Source organism: Dendrobates tinctorius, unplaced genomic scaffold (genome assembly GCF_039654945.1).
Source record: "Dendrobates tinctorius isolate UK_male_01 unplaced genomic scaffold, ASM3965494v1 ptg000241l, whole genome shotgun sequence".
Taxonomy (NCBI): domain Eukaryota; kingdom Metazoa; phylum Chordata; class Amphibia; order Anura; family Dendrobatidae; genus Dendrobates; species Dendrobates tinctorius.
Genome location: NW_027361908.1, coordinates 30835001 through 30850499, shown reverse-complemented (window position 1 = coordinate 30850499; position 15499 = coordinate 30835001). Strand labels below are relative to the sequence as shown.

General features: G+C 44.9%; 1 protein-coding gene across 1 annotated transcript in view; it reads left to right on the top strand.

Annotated features, from left to right (window-relative positions):
* ATP2B1 (ATPase plasma membrane Ca2+ transporting 1) overlaps nt 1–15499 on the top strand; it is a 118441-nt gene that overhangs the window by 34123 nt on the left and 68819 nt on the right. The window contains exons 9-10 of the mRNA XM_073557018.1: nt 5535–5777; nt 8977–9218. Of these exons, the coding sequence (XP_073413119.1) occupies nt 5535–5777; nt 8977–9218 (485 nt within the window). The remainder of the gene's footprint in view (nt 1–5534; nt 5778–8976; nt 9219–15499) is intronic.

The following is a 15499-nucleotide window of genomic DNA, read 5'->3' as shown; positions in this document are numbered from 1 at the left end:
GACCTCTTTGCCTTCAAGACAGAATCTGTTCAAGTCACAATTGCACAGTTGGGGGTTTTGTATAATTATACTAAATTCTATAAGTAACCAATTATTTCAACGGGTGATAATCATCATTTTTATATTTAGGTTGAAACTAGGGCTGTGGAGTTGGTAAGCCATACCTCCAACTCCTCATTTTCCCCGACTCTGACTCCACAGCACTGCTTCATTACTGAGCATGTACATATAGTGCAGTACAGATTCATGTCAACTAACAGCTGAAATCCTTAGAACAGTCATTTATAGGACATCTCATAACTTTCCCAAACTATGAAAACATTTACAGCACATCTTGCACTGAACTACTGAACCCCAATTTATATTTTAGGCAACGTAGTGCATTTTATTCCAACTCCATCAAAATGAACTTCAGACTCCACAGCCCTAGTTGAAACAACCAGTAAGGCCTGTTTCACACTTCCGCTTTTTGATGTCAGTCAAAATCTGACAATTTTGGGAAAAAACGGATCTGCCAAAAAGGGGGTGGATCCGTTTTTTCCCCCCCATAGACTTACATTAGCGCCGGATCTTGACTGACGGTCGTCCGTCTCACCCGTTTTTTGACGGATCCGTCAAAATTTTAGCATCCCCGGGGCGGATGGGACGGACTCTGCAACGTTTTTTCCGAGCGACGGTCTGCTAATTTGTTGCGCATGCCCGGCAGATTTGCTGGAGCAGGGCTTTTAACCCCTGAGTAGCGTTCCGGAACAGCCATACAAAGGAAAAAAAAGTGGCTGTGTCTCTCGGTGGCTGTGTCTCTCGGTGGCTGTGTCTCTCGGTGGCGCTCCTTTCTTCCCCAGACTCATTTTCCTTTAAATTTCAGTCACTACCTGCTAAAGCGGATCCATCCAAAAACGGATCCGGTGGCATCCGTTTGTGTCACAACGCTGACGGATCCGTTTTTTTTTTTTTTTCACAAGGTTGAAGACCATAGATGCAGTGGTGGGCAAAGGAAACTTGGTGCAGTAGATGAAAGATGCCTCATGTTTACTATCCAGGCAAATCAGAGGATTTCCAGCAGTGCCAGGTCTTCATGCAAGAATTGTATCTAAAATGCCATACCTTATTCAATTATCACCTGAGCAATACTAAGGAAATCCTGAAAACATGATCTGTTGGTGGGCATTGAGGACTGGAGTTGGGGAACCCTGCATTAGACCGATGAATCAAAATGTGAGATATTTGGGTGTTACCAAAGTCTTAGAGATGGGCAAACCCGAACAAAAAAATTCAATGTCTGTTCAAAATGACAACTTTTCGGGCACATGCTTCAGCAGGGAGGACGTGTTGGGCTGAGTTCACACGTGGCGTTTTTTTCGCGTTTCCGCGGCGGTTTTAACTGGGCGATTTTGCCGCAAAAACGCGAAAAATAAGAATCCCATGCATTCCTATGGGATTCCGCAATGCTGTGCTAATGCGGTTTTTACCGCGGTGGAATCGTGGCAATCCCACACCCATAGGAATGCATTTTTCTGCTTACTTTCCACATGTGGCTGTGCACACCGTGCGAAAAGTAAGCAGAACAATTGCAGATGGTACCCACGGTCCGGAGGAGAGGAGACTGTCCTCCGGGCTTTGGGTACCATATCCCTGTAAAAATAGAATTTAAAATAAAAAATATTGTTATTCTTATTTTCCGACGTCCCGCGCAGCCTTCCCGCCTCTCTCCACGCTCCCGTTCCCAGTAATCCTTTGAGAAAATGCCCGCGATGACGTCCGTTCTCGCGGTCATTCGCGCGACGTCGTCGCGATCCCGCGAGAACTTACGTCATCGCGGGCATTTTCCAAAGGATTACTGGGAACTGCACGGGACGTCGGAAGGTAAGAATAACACCATTTTTTATTTTTTACATTTTATCTTTTACTACTGATGCTGCATAGGCGGCCTCAGTAGTAAAAAGTTGGTCACACTTGTCAAACACTATGTTTGACGAGTGTGACCAACCTGTCAATCCGTTCTCCAAGCGATGCTACACATCGCTTGGAAAACGCTAGCATTTTGCAAGCTAATTGCGCTTGCAAAATGCTAGTTTTTCCGTGGGAAAATCGCGAGAATTTAAAATGCGATTTTCCCACGGAATGGAATTCAGGAACTCTCACGGTAATTTCCGCAAGAGTTCTGCTACTTGTGAACTTGGCCTAACTGTTTGGGTTCGGCCCCCAATCACCGGGTGTTTGACACGATCTCGTGCACATGACAGCGCTGTAAACCCTGCTTCTGAACGGCAGTGAAATCATCACTACGTTGCCTAAAATATAAATTGGGTTCAGTGCAAGATGTGCTGTAAATGTTTTCATAGTTTGGGAAAGTTATGAGATGAGTTTTTATTTCAAATAAGACTTTATTTTGGCGGTGTCTTTATTTACCATATAACTATAGGATTAGTAATGGATAAGTGTCTTATAGATACCTCTCCATTAGTAATCTGTGGGCTTGATGTTTCCTGACAATACAAAGGTAACATTAACCTCAGAAATGTAAACCCCACGTGCCACTGCTACATTGCAAGTAGAAAGAGCCGGGCAAAGATGCGCCTTTTCGAAGCAGCTGCTGTTGTTTTTAATGTCCATGGCCCCTTACCAGCCCGAGAATACCAGCCCCCAGCTGTCTGCTTTAGCTTGGCTGGTTGTCAAAAATGGAGGAAACCCCCATGCCGGTTTTTTAAATTATTTAAATAATTTAAAAATATGGCATGGTGACACCTCTATTGATAACCAGCCTTGCAGAAGCTGTCTGCTGAGCTTTGCAGCCCCAGCTGTGAGTTTTGCCTGTCTGGGTATCAAAAATACAGGGGAACCACACCTTTTTTTCCTTTTTTACATTTTATTTAATACGCAGGCGCCTACTGATGAATACTCCCATCAGCCACTCCTGCTCTCACTGTTATTAGCAACAGCTGATTCGAGCAGTAGTCCCATCAGCCGACACGAATGATCGCAGGTAAACTTTATACCTCCGATCACAGCTGCACGCTCACGCTGTCTTTTGACAGTGTGAGAACCGCAGTTGTCTGACCGGTGGGGATGATTTTACTGCCGATCAGAAGCGATGTTTGCAAACACTGGCTGTTCGGGCCCCCATTCAAGTGAATGGGGTCCGGGTACTCTTCTGGTACCTGAATCAGAACTTTTTGTCACTGGTCAGCAGAACCTGCTCGACCTGAACATCCAGGTGTCCACCCATCTCTAGTCATTTTCTTTTATTGAAGGACTGGACAGTGGAACAATAAGAGTCTTCAGTTAACAGTGAAGCATAGTGGAGGTTCCATGCAAGTTTCAGGCTGCTTTTCAGCAAATGCAGTTGGAGAATTAATTGTGCCTTCTGAGAAATTTAGGCAGATACTGATCCATCAGGCAATGCCATCAGGGAGGCGTCTGGCTCCAAATTTATTTAGACCACGAGCTGCTGCGATTGCAGCTTCAGTGACCAGTGGTGACGTGATAGGGGTTACCGCTGGTCACTGAAGCTGCATGACCTCAATGTGATCATAGTTTATCTCATTTAGGTCACTGCAATTAATCATTTCAGCTCACCGTGAACTGCCCGTGGGAACTCTGCTTCAGTGACAAGAGGTAACCCCTATGACGTCACTGCTTGTCACTGAAGCTGCTATCTCTTCACATTGAGGTCACTGTAGTTTGTCCCAACTCAGTGAACTGCCCATGGGAACACAGCTTCAGTGACCGGCTCATGGTCTCCTGGTTTTCAGCTTGGACGGTCGCATCATGCAGCCGTTCAGTTTGTAAACCAGATGTCGTTGAGATGGATTACGGCATGGACATATGGATTATCTTCACGTCGGACAGGTGAGGGATATGGGTTTTTTTTTTTTGTGGGCAATATTGCTTTTCCCAGATTATCATCAACCCCCAGCTGTTGCCTTATCCTCGGCCGGTTCTTAAAGTTGCGCGGAAGACCACTTCATTTTTTTTTTAATTTAATTATTTATTTTACACAGAAGGGACATGAGTGCTGAATACAATTCCCATCATTGTTTCTTGTTCACAGTCATCTTATGGAGAGCAAATTAAAATGATGGGAGCTGCCTTCAGCATTTGACGCCTTGCAACAGTGCAAACTGTACCGCATCTTCCCAAGAGCCAGTACGTGTCAAACTGATGCCACACTGATGTCCTCCGTCTGTCATCAATGTGCACGTGTGCTGGAATCATTTTGTCCGTGCAGCTGATGAAAAACTGAGATCGGGGTTTTTGTTTTTTTACTGTTTTGTTGACAATTGGATGAGGATTTGCTCTGTCAGATGAGTTGTTCTTTTGACATGTTTACACAATTTTACTATACAATATATCAGAAAACAGAACTAAATTCAAATGCGGTAAAATGGTGAAAAAAACATTTTTTTTTTTTTAAGATTGATTTGTTTTTTCGATGTTCATTGTGAAAGGAAAAAAAATGACCTTGTAACATGATTCTCTAGGTTGGTTAGAATTATAACCTAAACTTGTGTAGTCGTTTTTGTTTTTTTTTTCCTCTTTTGGTGACAAAAATTGTAGCTTTAAAGAGCAAAAAAGTAAGTTTGTCATTTTTGGAGTCTTGTAACTTATTTTTCTGCTGAGCTGTGTAAAGGTTATTCTTGTGTGGTAAGCCGTTTTTAATATCATTTTGGGGTACATGCATTACAGGTATGGTGACTGGAGGGAGAAAAACGCAATCCTGGCATTTTTTAGAATCCCCCCCCACCAACAGCATTTAACGTATGGGTTAATAAAGGTTATATTTTAATAGATATGACCTCTGTGGACGTTGCACCACCCAATGGCTTTGTCAATTGAATTTTTTTTGGATCGGGGTCCGGGGTAGAGAATTCCATCACTTTTAATGAATTTATCGGGCAGGCGTTTATATGCCCCAGCTCCACCTATTTTGGCGCACTGGGGTGAATTTGATGTTGCAGAATGTTGTGCAGCCTCTTGTTGCACACACATTCTGTGACGTTCGAAGGTTTCGTACGTCAGAACACTGATTAATCGTGGGTTTTTGTCTGTAAGAATAGATTATACTGTCAGCTGCACAAATTAGCATCGGCACCAAAACGGGGAGAACATATTAAGTGGGGGGTTTTTTTTTTGTTTTTTTTCAAGCGAACAGGACTCTTGGTATGGAATATTTTCAAGGGACACGACTCCTTTTTAACTTTTGGGTCCTTTAAATTAAGAATAAATGACATTGTCAATGAATGATACAGTAGATAAAGCAGAAGCTCTGCCGCTGTGGTCAATGTCCTCTATGAACGACGGATGGAATATCAGAATCGTATGCATATAATCAACCATGACTTTAGCATCTTAGTTAGCAGTGATGGCTCCTGAATTATGGGATTTTTCTCGTTCTAGTTTTAGTGCCCAAACCTCAAGCCCCCACTGTTAAGAGGCTTAGGGACAAGTTGCTGATGTAGTAATCACAAATGGATGTCATTGTGATGCAGTGATTTGACAAAGTGCGTTGTTTTTATTCCCTAATTCTTTTGTAGAAAATGATGAAAGACAATAACTTGGTTAGGCATCTGGATGCCTGTGAAACCATGGGAAACGCTACTGCAATCTGTTCCGATAAAACTGGAACGTTAACCATGAACAGAATGACTGTTGTCCAGGCTTACATGAATGAGAAACATTACAGAAAGATTCCAGACGCAGAGTCCATCGTCGAGAATGTGCTGCAGCTCCTTATAACTGGGATTTCTGTCAACTGTGCTTACACATCCAAAATCCTGGTAACTATACCTAATGTACTTTACACATATAATGTAAAGTTTCGTTTATAGCTGTATACACCCGAGGACAATAGGGTTGCTACTTTTAACTTTAACATTGTCATTCCGGGAGCACATATCTCTACAAATCGAAATTTCTTCACACATTATCATTACTGAAGTCTAAGGGCGAGGAAAATGTCCTAGCTAGTGCATGTGTAACAAGGCCATTGTGACCGAATGAGTGATGGGCTTTTATATTGTGTAACAGTGCTCATATTGCAGCTCCTTTAATCACCACATTGGATAGTTAAAGGGAATTTGTCCCCAGGTTTTTTCTATGTAATCTGAGAGCAGTATGATTATTAGAGCAGAGAGCCTGATTCCAGCAATGTGTTTGCTGGTCCGCATGCTGTCATTTTTATAAAATCAATGTTTTATCTTCTGTAGATCTAGCAGTTCTCGGAATGCTAAGTCCTTTATAAGCCCGCTCACATCACTGATTGCTTTCTCTATAGTGTGCACAGAAAGCTGCCAGTCAGTGGAGGGGCTGTGGTAATACAGCAGGATGACTTCATGGCACAAGACATTTAAGCTATGTGCACATGTTGCGGAATTGCAACGGAAATTTCCAGGGCAATTCCGTAACTCCTTGCCAGGGGAAATACACAAGAAATCCACATGCGTAATTCCTGCGAAAAACTAGCGTTTTGCAAGCGTAATTAGCTTGCAGAATACTAGCGTTTTCCAAGCGGTCTGTAGTATCGCTTGGAAAACTGATTGACAGGTTGGTTACACTTGTCAAACATAGTGTTTGACGAGTGTGACCAACTTTTACTATTGATGCTGCCTATGCAGCATCAGTAGTAAAAAGATATAATGTTTGAAATAATAATAAAAAAAAATAAAATCCTGACATTCTCACCTTCCGGCGTCCCCCGCAGCGTTCCCAGGCCTCGGCGATGCTCCCGCCAACTCCTGTTCCCAACGATGCCTTGCGACAATGACCTGTAATGGCGTAGCAGTCTCGCGAGACCACTGCGTCATGAAATGTCATTGTGGCAAAGCATCGCTGGGAACGGGAGCTGGCTGGAGCATCGCTGAGGCCTGGGGACGCCGGAAGGTGAAAATATCAGGATTTTTATTTTAATTGTTTGTTTTTTTTGAGCATAGCCACATGCGGAAAGTAAACGCAACAATGCATTCCTATATGTGTGGAATTCCCGCGATTCCACACAAAGAATGAGCATTCTGCGTAGTTTTCCGCTATGCGATTCTGCCGCGGAAAAATGCACAGCATGTGCGGAATGCCATTGAATACAATGTGTTACTCATTTTGTGTTTTTGCGGCGAAAAAACGCGGCAAAAACGCATAAAATCCATGGGAATACCGGACGTGTGCACACAGACTTAGTCATGTAATGATTACCGTATTTTTCGCTTTATAAGACGCACTTTTGTTCCCCCAAATTTTGGGGGAAAGTAGGGGGTGTGTCTTATAATCCGAATATACGGGGGACGGGGGTGTATATACGGGGGACGGGGGTATATATATATATATATATATATATATATATATATATTTTGCAGGGTCCAGGGGAGGTGGGGGCAGCTTTGGAGCGGTGCTGTGAGCTGGTAAAAGCTGCCGGAGGGAGCCTTTGATCTCCTGCTCCCGCTCATATAATATGCACTGCCGCTGTCCATCACCATGGTGCTGAAACCGCACCACGGTGACTGGCTGGGGGAGCGGCGCATATTATAGCTGCCTGCGCCCTCCTTTGATCGCACATGATCCCCTGTGTTAGATATCGCCCCCATGCTGCTGCCCATAGTAAAATAAAAAACTCTTTCCTTACCTCCTCCAGCGCTGATCTCCCAGTGTCTCTGCTGCTGCTGTCATCAGGCACGCAGAGATGATATCACTCTGCTGTGCTGATCACATGACCGGCACTGAGAACCAGGAAGTGGAGGAGGAGCTCAACCACACTGAGGGAGACACGAGGAGGGACAGCGCTGAGAAGGTAAGGAAAGAGTTTTTTTTACTAAAAGCAGCAGCATGGAGGCGATATCTAACACAGGGGGCCGTGTGTCAGCCACAGGGGGCCGTGTGTCAGCCACAGGGGGCCGTGTGTCAGCCACAGGGGGCCGTGTGTCAGCCACAGGGGGCCGTGTGTCAGCCACAGGGGGCCGTGTGTCAGCCACAGGGGGCCGTGTGTCAGCCACAGGGGGCCGTGTGTCAGCCACAGGGGGCCGTGTGTCAGCCACAGGGGGCCGTGTGTCAGCCACAGGGGGCCGTGTGTCAGCCACAGGGGGCCGTGTGTCAGCCACAGGGGGCCGTGTGTCAGCCACAGGGGGCCGTGTGTCAGCCACAGGGGGCCGTGTGTCAGCCACAGGGGGCCGTGTGTCAGCCACAGGGGGCCAGTGTGTCAGCCACAGGGGGCCAGTGTGTCAGCCACAGGGGGCCAGTGTGTCAGCCACAGGGGGCCAGTGTGTCAGCCACAGGGGGCCAGTGTGTCAGCCACAGGGGGCCAGTGTGTCAGCCACAGGGGGCCAGTGTGTCAGCCACAGGGGGCCGTGTGTCAGCCACAGGGGGCCGTGTGTCAGCCACAGGGGGCCAGTGTGCCAGCCACAGGGGGCCAGTGTGCCAGCCACAGGGGGCCCGTGTGCCAGCCACAGGGGGCCCGTGTGCCAGCCACAGGGGGCCCGTGTGCCAGCCTCAGGGGGCCCGTGTGCCAGCCTCAGGGGGCCCTTGTGCCAGCCTCAGGGGGCCCTTGTGCCAGCCTCAGGGGGCCCGTGTGCCAGCACAAGGGGGCTATATTCAATATAAGGTGGCCATATCCAGAATAAGGGGGCTAATTTTAGGATGGGGGGGCTATGAGGGACATATACCCTATATGATTTGTTAGACGGACACTGGCATTATAAGACGGACCCCATTTATTAAAAAATTCTCTATTCCTTCACCACATTTGGGGGTGCGTCTTATAATCAGGTGCGTCTTAAAAAGCGAAAAATACGGTACTTAATGCTAAAGTAGTGATTTTATTGAAAGTAAGTGACACATTGCTGGAATCGGGGTCTTTGCCCCTACGTCATGCTGCTCTTAATTTAAATGGCAAAAACCTGCTGACAGATTCTTTTCTTAATGTGATGGTTAAATCTTAAATGCAATAACCTTATTTCTCTGTCTTAATGTATGATACTAAAATCCTTTCCACAGCCTCCTGAAAGAGAAGGTGGCCTGCCACGTCATGTCGGGAACAAAACTGAATGTGCCTTGCTGGGATTTCTTTTGGATCTAAAACGGGATTACCAAGACGTCAGAAACGAAATTCCTGAGGAAACCTTATTTAAAGTGTACACTTTTAATTCTGTGAGGAAATCTATGAGCACAGTATTAAAAAATAATGATGGCAGTTACCGAATGTTCAGTAAGGGTGCCTCTGAGATTGTCCTCAAAAAGTAAGTGCTCCGATTTTTCTTTGTCACCCTGTGGAATGAGAGATTGCATTTAGTTAGAATAAATGTTTTATTTGTGGGAGTTTGATCTTTATATATAGGCAAACATTTATTAATGAAATCTTAAAGAAGACCTGTCACCAGGTCAAGGGAGGTCATTTTTTTTTTTTTTTTGTTAAATCCTACTGCTTCCCTGATTATTCTGTATTTTTCTGTTTGTTTTTTTAATCCACCATGACCATTTATAGAGACCCTGTCAGTACATGTTAACATATGGAAGTAGTGATAAGGCTGTATAGGCGGTTCTTCCCCCCTGATAAAAACAATACCTTTTGTGAAGGGATCAAATGAATATATATTTTCTTCCACTGTCTTTAGCCTGTGAAGCACCTGAAGGGTTAACAAATTTTCTGACACTGATTTTGAATATCTATGCATATCTTGAGGGGTGCAGTTTTAAAATGGGGTTTTCTGAAACGGGCACACTCTAAATCACTTTAAAAGTGAAGTTGTTTTGTAACTTTCATGTCACTTTAAAAAACATTTGACTTGTAGGTTGAGGTAGTAATATTACACATTGGTTTATCTGTGGAAGTACTAATATATTTTATATTCACTTATCTGTAGAGGTAGTTACTACCTTTGTCTTTTGGCTTGTGGGTTGAGGAAGCAATGTTTGCGGAAGTAATGTGTGTAGGTCTGTGGATTTTAGGAAGTAATGCATGTATTGTAGGTGCATGGGTTTTAGGAAGTAGTGTACAGTGGGAAAAATATTTAGTCAGCCACCAATTGTGCAATTTCTGCCACTTAAAAGATGAGCGAGGCCTGTAATTGACATCACAGGTAGACCAGAATTACGAGAGGCAAAATGAGAAAACAAATCCAGAAAATCACCTTGTCTGATTTGGCAAGATTTATTTTGCAAATTATGGTGGAAAACAAAAGGTCATCTCGGTATTTTGTTATATATCCTTTGTTTGCAATGACAGAGGTCAAACGTTTTTTGTAAGTCTTCACATGGTTGGCACACACTGTTAGTGGTATGTTGGCCCATTCCTCCATGCAGATATCCTCTAGAGCAGTGATGTTTTGGGCCTGTCGCTGGGCAACACGGACTTTCAAATCCCTCCAAAGGTTTTCTGTGGGGATGAGATCTGTAAACAGGCTAGGCTACTCCAGGACCTTCATATGCTTCTTACATAGCCACTCCTTCGTTGCCCTGGCAGTGTGCTTGGGATCATTCTCTTTCTGAAAGACCATCCACGTTTCATCTTTAATGCCCTTGCTGATGGAAGGAGGTTTGCACTCAAAATCTCACAATACATGGCTCCATTCATTCTTTCGTGTACACGGATCAGTCGTCCTGGTCCCTTTGCAGAGAAACAGCCCCAACGCATGATTTTGCCACCCACATGCTTCATGGTAGGTATGGTGTTCTTTGGATGCCGCTCTGCATTCTGTCTCCTCCAAACACAGAGTTTTGTTTCTAGCAAACAGTTTTACTTTGGTTTCATCAGACCATATCAAAATCTCCCAATACTCTTCTGAATAATCCAAATGCTCGCTAGCAAACTTCAGATGGGCCCGAACATGTACTGCATGTACTGGCTTAAGGGGGGAAACGTCTGGCACTGCAGGATCTGAGTCCCTTGTGACGTAGTGTGTTAGTGATGGTAGCCTGTGTTACGGTGGTCCCAGCTCTATGCAGGTCATTCAGTAGGTCCCCTTGTGTGGTTCAGATCTTGTGTGGAGCCCAGATCGAGGGAGATTATCAGTCATCTTATAGTCTTCAATTTTCTTATTATTGCTCCCACAGTTGATTTCATTACACTAAGCTGCTTGCCTATTGCAGATTCAGTCTTCCCAGCCCGGTGAAGGGCTACAATTTTGTTTCTGGTGTCCTTCGACAGCTCTTTGGTCTTCACCATAGTGGAGTTTGGAGTGTGACTGTTTGATGCTGTGGACAGCTGTCTTTTATACTGATAAGTTGAAACATGTGCCGTTACTACAGGTAATAAATGGAGGACAGAGGAGAATCTTAAAGAAGTTACAGGTCTGTGAGAGCCAGAAATCTTGCATGTCTTTAGGTGACCAAATACCGTATTTTCCACTTTGTAAGACGCACTTTTTTCCCCCCAAAATTGGGGGGAAAACGGGGGTGCGTCTTACAAAGCGGACATGCCTTACCTAGGCTGTGATCGGGGGGCGTCCAGCGGTTGCTGCGGGTGTCTCCGGTGCCGCGTTGTGTGCCCGGCGTTGCCCGGGGCTCTGCCGACATAGTGCGACAGGCCAGAGCCCCGGCATTTCCTCGGTTCCCTGCGTGCCGGTAAAAAAATTGCCGCCGGCTCATGCGCAGATGGGATCTCGGGTCCCAGTTCTCGAGAGATGAGATTTCAGATCTCATCTCTTGAGAACTGGGACCCGAGATCCCATCTGCGCATGCGCCGGCGGCCATTGTTCCTGGATTCCCTGTGTGCGCGCAGTGGTGCTGGTAAAAAAAAAATGGCCGCCGCGCGTGCGCAGATGGGATCTCGGGACTTGGCTCTCGAGAGATGAGATTTCAGATCTCATCTCTCGAGAACTGGGACCCGAGATCCCATCTGCGCACGCGCCGGCGGCCATTTTTTTACCGGCACACAGGGGAACCGAGGAACTGCCGGGGCTCTGGCCTGTCGCACAATGTCGGCAGAGCCCCGGGCATCGACGGGCACACAACGCAGCACCGCTGGGAACCGGAGACTCCCGCAGCACCGGCCAGCTTACAAATACCGGCAGCAACGGCACACATGGCAGCCCCCACTCATCCCTGAATGCGGCCTGCAGCATCAATCCACGCCTGCCTCCTCCAGCAGCGAACCTGGGACCCCGCTACACCACAGCCATCAACCCCGGTAAGCAATAAGATGCAAGGATTATAAGAGGCACCACCATTTTATTAAAAAATATTTTTTTCTTTTTCTCAAAATTTGTGGTGCGTCTTATAATCCGGAGCGTCTTATAAAGCGAAAAATACGGTACTTATTTTCCAACTTAATTTTCAAAATTTTGCCAAATCAGACAAGGTGATTTTCTGGATTTTTTTTTTTTTTTCTCATTTTGACACTCCTAGTTGTGGTCTACCTATGAGTTCAATTACAGGCCTCTCATCTTTTTAAGTGGGAGAACTTGCACAATTGGTGGCTGACTAAATTCTTTTGTCCCCCACTGTATTAAGGTCCATGGGTTTTAGAAAGTAATGTATGTAGGTCCATGGGTTAGGAAGTAATATACAGTTGTGCTCAAAAGTTTACATACCCTGGCAGAATTTTTGGTTTCTTGGCCTTTTTTTCAGAGAATATGAATAACACCAAAACTTTTTCCTCCACTCATGGTTAGTGGTTGGGTGAAGCCATTTATTGTCAAACTACTGTGTTTTCTCTTTCTAAATCACAATGACAACACAAAATATCAAAATGACCCTGATCAAAAGTTGACATACGCCATTTCTTAATACTGTGTATTGCCCCCTCTAACATTAATGACAGCTTGAAGTTTTTTGTGGTAGTTGTGGATGAGGTTCTTTATTTTCTCAGATGGTAAAGCTGCCCACTCTTGGCAAAAAGCCTTCAGTTCCCATAAATTCCTGGGCTGTCTAGCATCAACTGTACATTTGAGATCTCCCCAGAGTGGCTCAATGATTTTGAGGTTAGGAGACTGAGGTGGCCACTCCAGAACCTTCACTTTGTTCTGCTATAGCCAATGACAGGTTGTCTTGGCCTTGTGTTTTGGATCATTGTTATGTTGGAACGTCCAAGTACGTCCCATGCGCAGCTTCCGGGCTGATGATTGCAAATTTGCCTCCAATATTTGCTGATAACGTGCTGCATTCATCTTTCCTTCAACTTAGGCCAAGTTTCTTGTGCCTTTGTAGCTCACACATCCCTAAAACATCAGCGATCCATCTCAGTGTTTCATAGTAGGAATGTTGTTCCTTTCATCATAGGCCTTGTTGACCTCTCTCCAAATGTAACGTTTATGGTTGTGGCCAAAAAATTCAATTTTGGTTTCATTACTCCAAATGACCTTATTCCAGAAGTTTTGAGGCTTGTCTGTGCTGTTTTGCATATTGTAGGCGAGATACTTTGTGGCATTTGCACAGTAATGGCTTAATTCTGGCGTCTCGACCATGCAGCCCATTTTTGTTCAAGTGCCTCCTTGAAACGGCCACACAGCAAGTTTTCAGCGAGTCCAGTATTTCAGCTGATGTTATTTGTGGGTTTCTCTTTGCATCCAGGAACAATTTTCCTGGCAGTTGTGAATGAAATTTTTGTTGTTCTACCTGACTTTTGTTTTTACACCCCCTGATTTTCCATTTGTTAATCAGTTTGAACGCTGCTGACTGGCATTTATCAATACCTTGGATATCTTTTTGTATCCCTTTTCTGTTTTATACAGTTCAGCTACCTCTGCTCGTAGATCCGTTGACAATTCTTTTGCTTTTCGCATGACTCACAATCCAGAAATATAAGTGACTGGATGAAAGTCTATCTGGATTCCAGAAAGTCACTCAGCTTTTATGCACACACACACTGATTACAAACAAACAGGTGAGGATCCTACCTTTAGTAGCCATTCAAACCCATTTGTGACAATTTCTGTGCATGTTATGAAGCCAAAATCACCAGGGTATGTGAACTTTTGATCAGGGTCATTTGGATGTTTTGGATTGTCATTATGATTTAAAAAAAGCACAGTAGTTTGACAATAAATGGCTTCACCCAACCACTAATCATGAGTGGAGAAAAAGTTTTGTGAAATTCATATTCTCTGAAAAAGGCCAAGAAAGCAAAAATTCTGCTGGGGCATGTAAACTTTTGAGCATAACTGTATGTTTTTTCATGGGCTGAGGGAGTAATGTATGTTAGTCCATGGGTTTTAGGAAGTAATGCATGTAGGTCCATGAGTTGAGGAGGTAACGTATATGTAGGTCTATGGCTTGAGAAAATTACCGTATGTCGGTCCATGGGTTGAGGCAGTAATGTATGCAGGCCCATGGGTTGAGGTGGTATTATTCTATGTTGGTGTGAGGGCTTAATATTATCTGTTCAGTGGTAGTGACTTATGTCTTCTGTCCCAGGGGTTGAGGTTGTAATCTTGTATGTTGGCTCATTGCTTGAGGCAGTAATATCTGTTTGCTCCTGGGCTACACATGTTGAAAATAGACACCGGTTCATCCAGTTCAACCTTTCTCCACCAGTTAGGGTATGTTTCCACGGTCAGGACTTGCTGTGGATTGGACTCTGCATACAGCTGCAGCGTCCAGATGTTATGGCATAGTGGAGGGGATTTTATGAAATCCCATATCCACGATGCGTGCAGGGCTGCATCCGGCATCCCTGCGTATACACACATGTTGCGCGTCTTTATAGACCGCAGCATGTCTATTTATCTTGCAGAGATGCACGGTCTCCGCAAGATAAATAGCACTGTTCTATGAGTAGGATGCGGTGATTGCGCATGTGTTCAATGAACACATGCGGAATCACTGCGCATACGACAGGGGGCGGCGCTTTGGGCGGAGCGTGTATCCACTGCGTCTAAAGTGCAACAAATCCGAAATGTGGACACATACCCTTATGTGGTCTCTATTACTAAATTATTTATAACATACAATGTCATTAGTTTGTTAACCCATTGGTTAAAGTAGTAGTGTGTGTTGGCCTATGGGTTTAGGTTGTAACCTTGCATATTGGCTCATGAGTTGAGGCAGTAATGCCTGTACATTGCAGCCTTGGATTACTGAATTTGGTGGTGACAAGTTTAGACAGGATTTTTAAAGTCTGTGTTGTGAAATATCTAGTAAATATTCCATTAAAGGGAACCTGTCACCTGTTTTGGCTGCTTTAAGATGCGGCCGCTTCCTTTCAGGGCTTATCTGCAGCATTCTACAATGCTGTAGATAAGCTCCTGATCTAACGTGCAAGATAAGAAAAATAAGTTTTATTATACACCTCCGGAGGTCGGTCCAGTTCGATTGGTGTCACTGGTCTGTGTCCGTTTAAAGTACTGCAATACGCAGGTTCCGGGAAAGGTCAGAGAGGCCCAGCATCTGCTCATGACAGTACTTTACGCTGCCCTCAACAGGACAGATAAGTACGCCTGCGCCGGAGCGCGATGCAGAGGACTATGAAGCAAGCAGGAGAGCCGCATCGCAAGAAGATGGGAGGCGCCGGACCTGTGACACCCATCGGACCGGACCGCCCCCGGGTGAGTATAATAAAACGTATTTTTTCTTATCTTTCAGG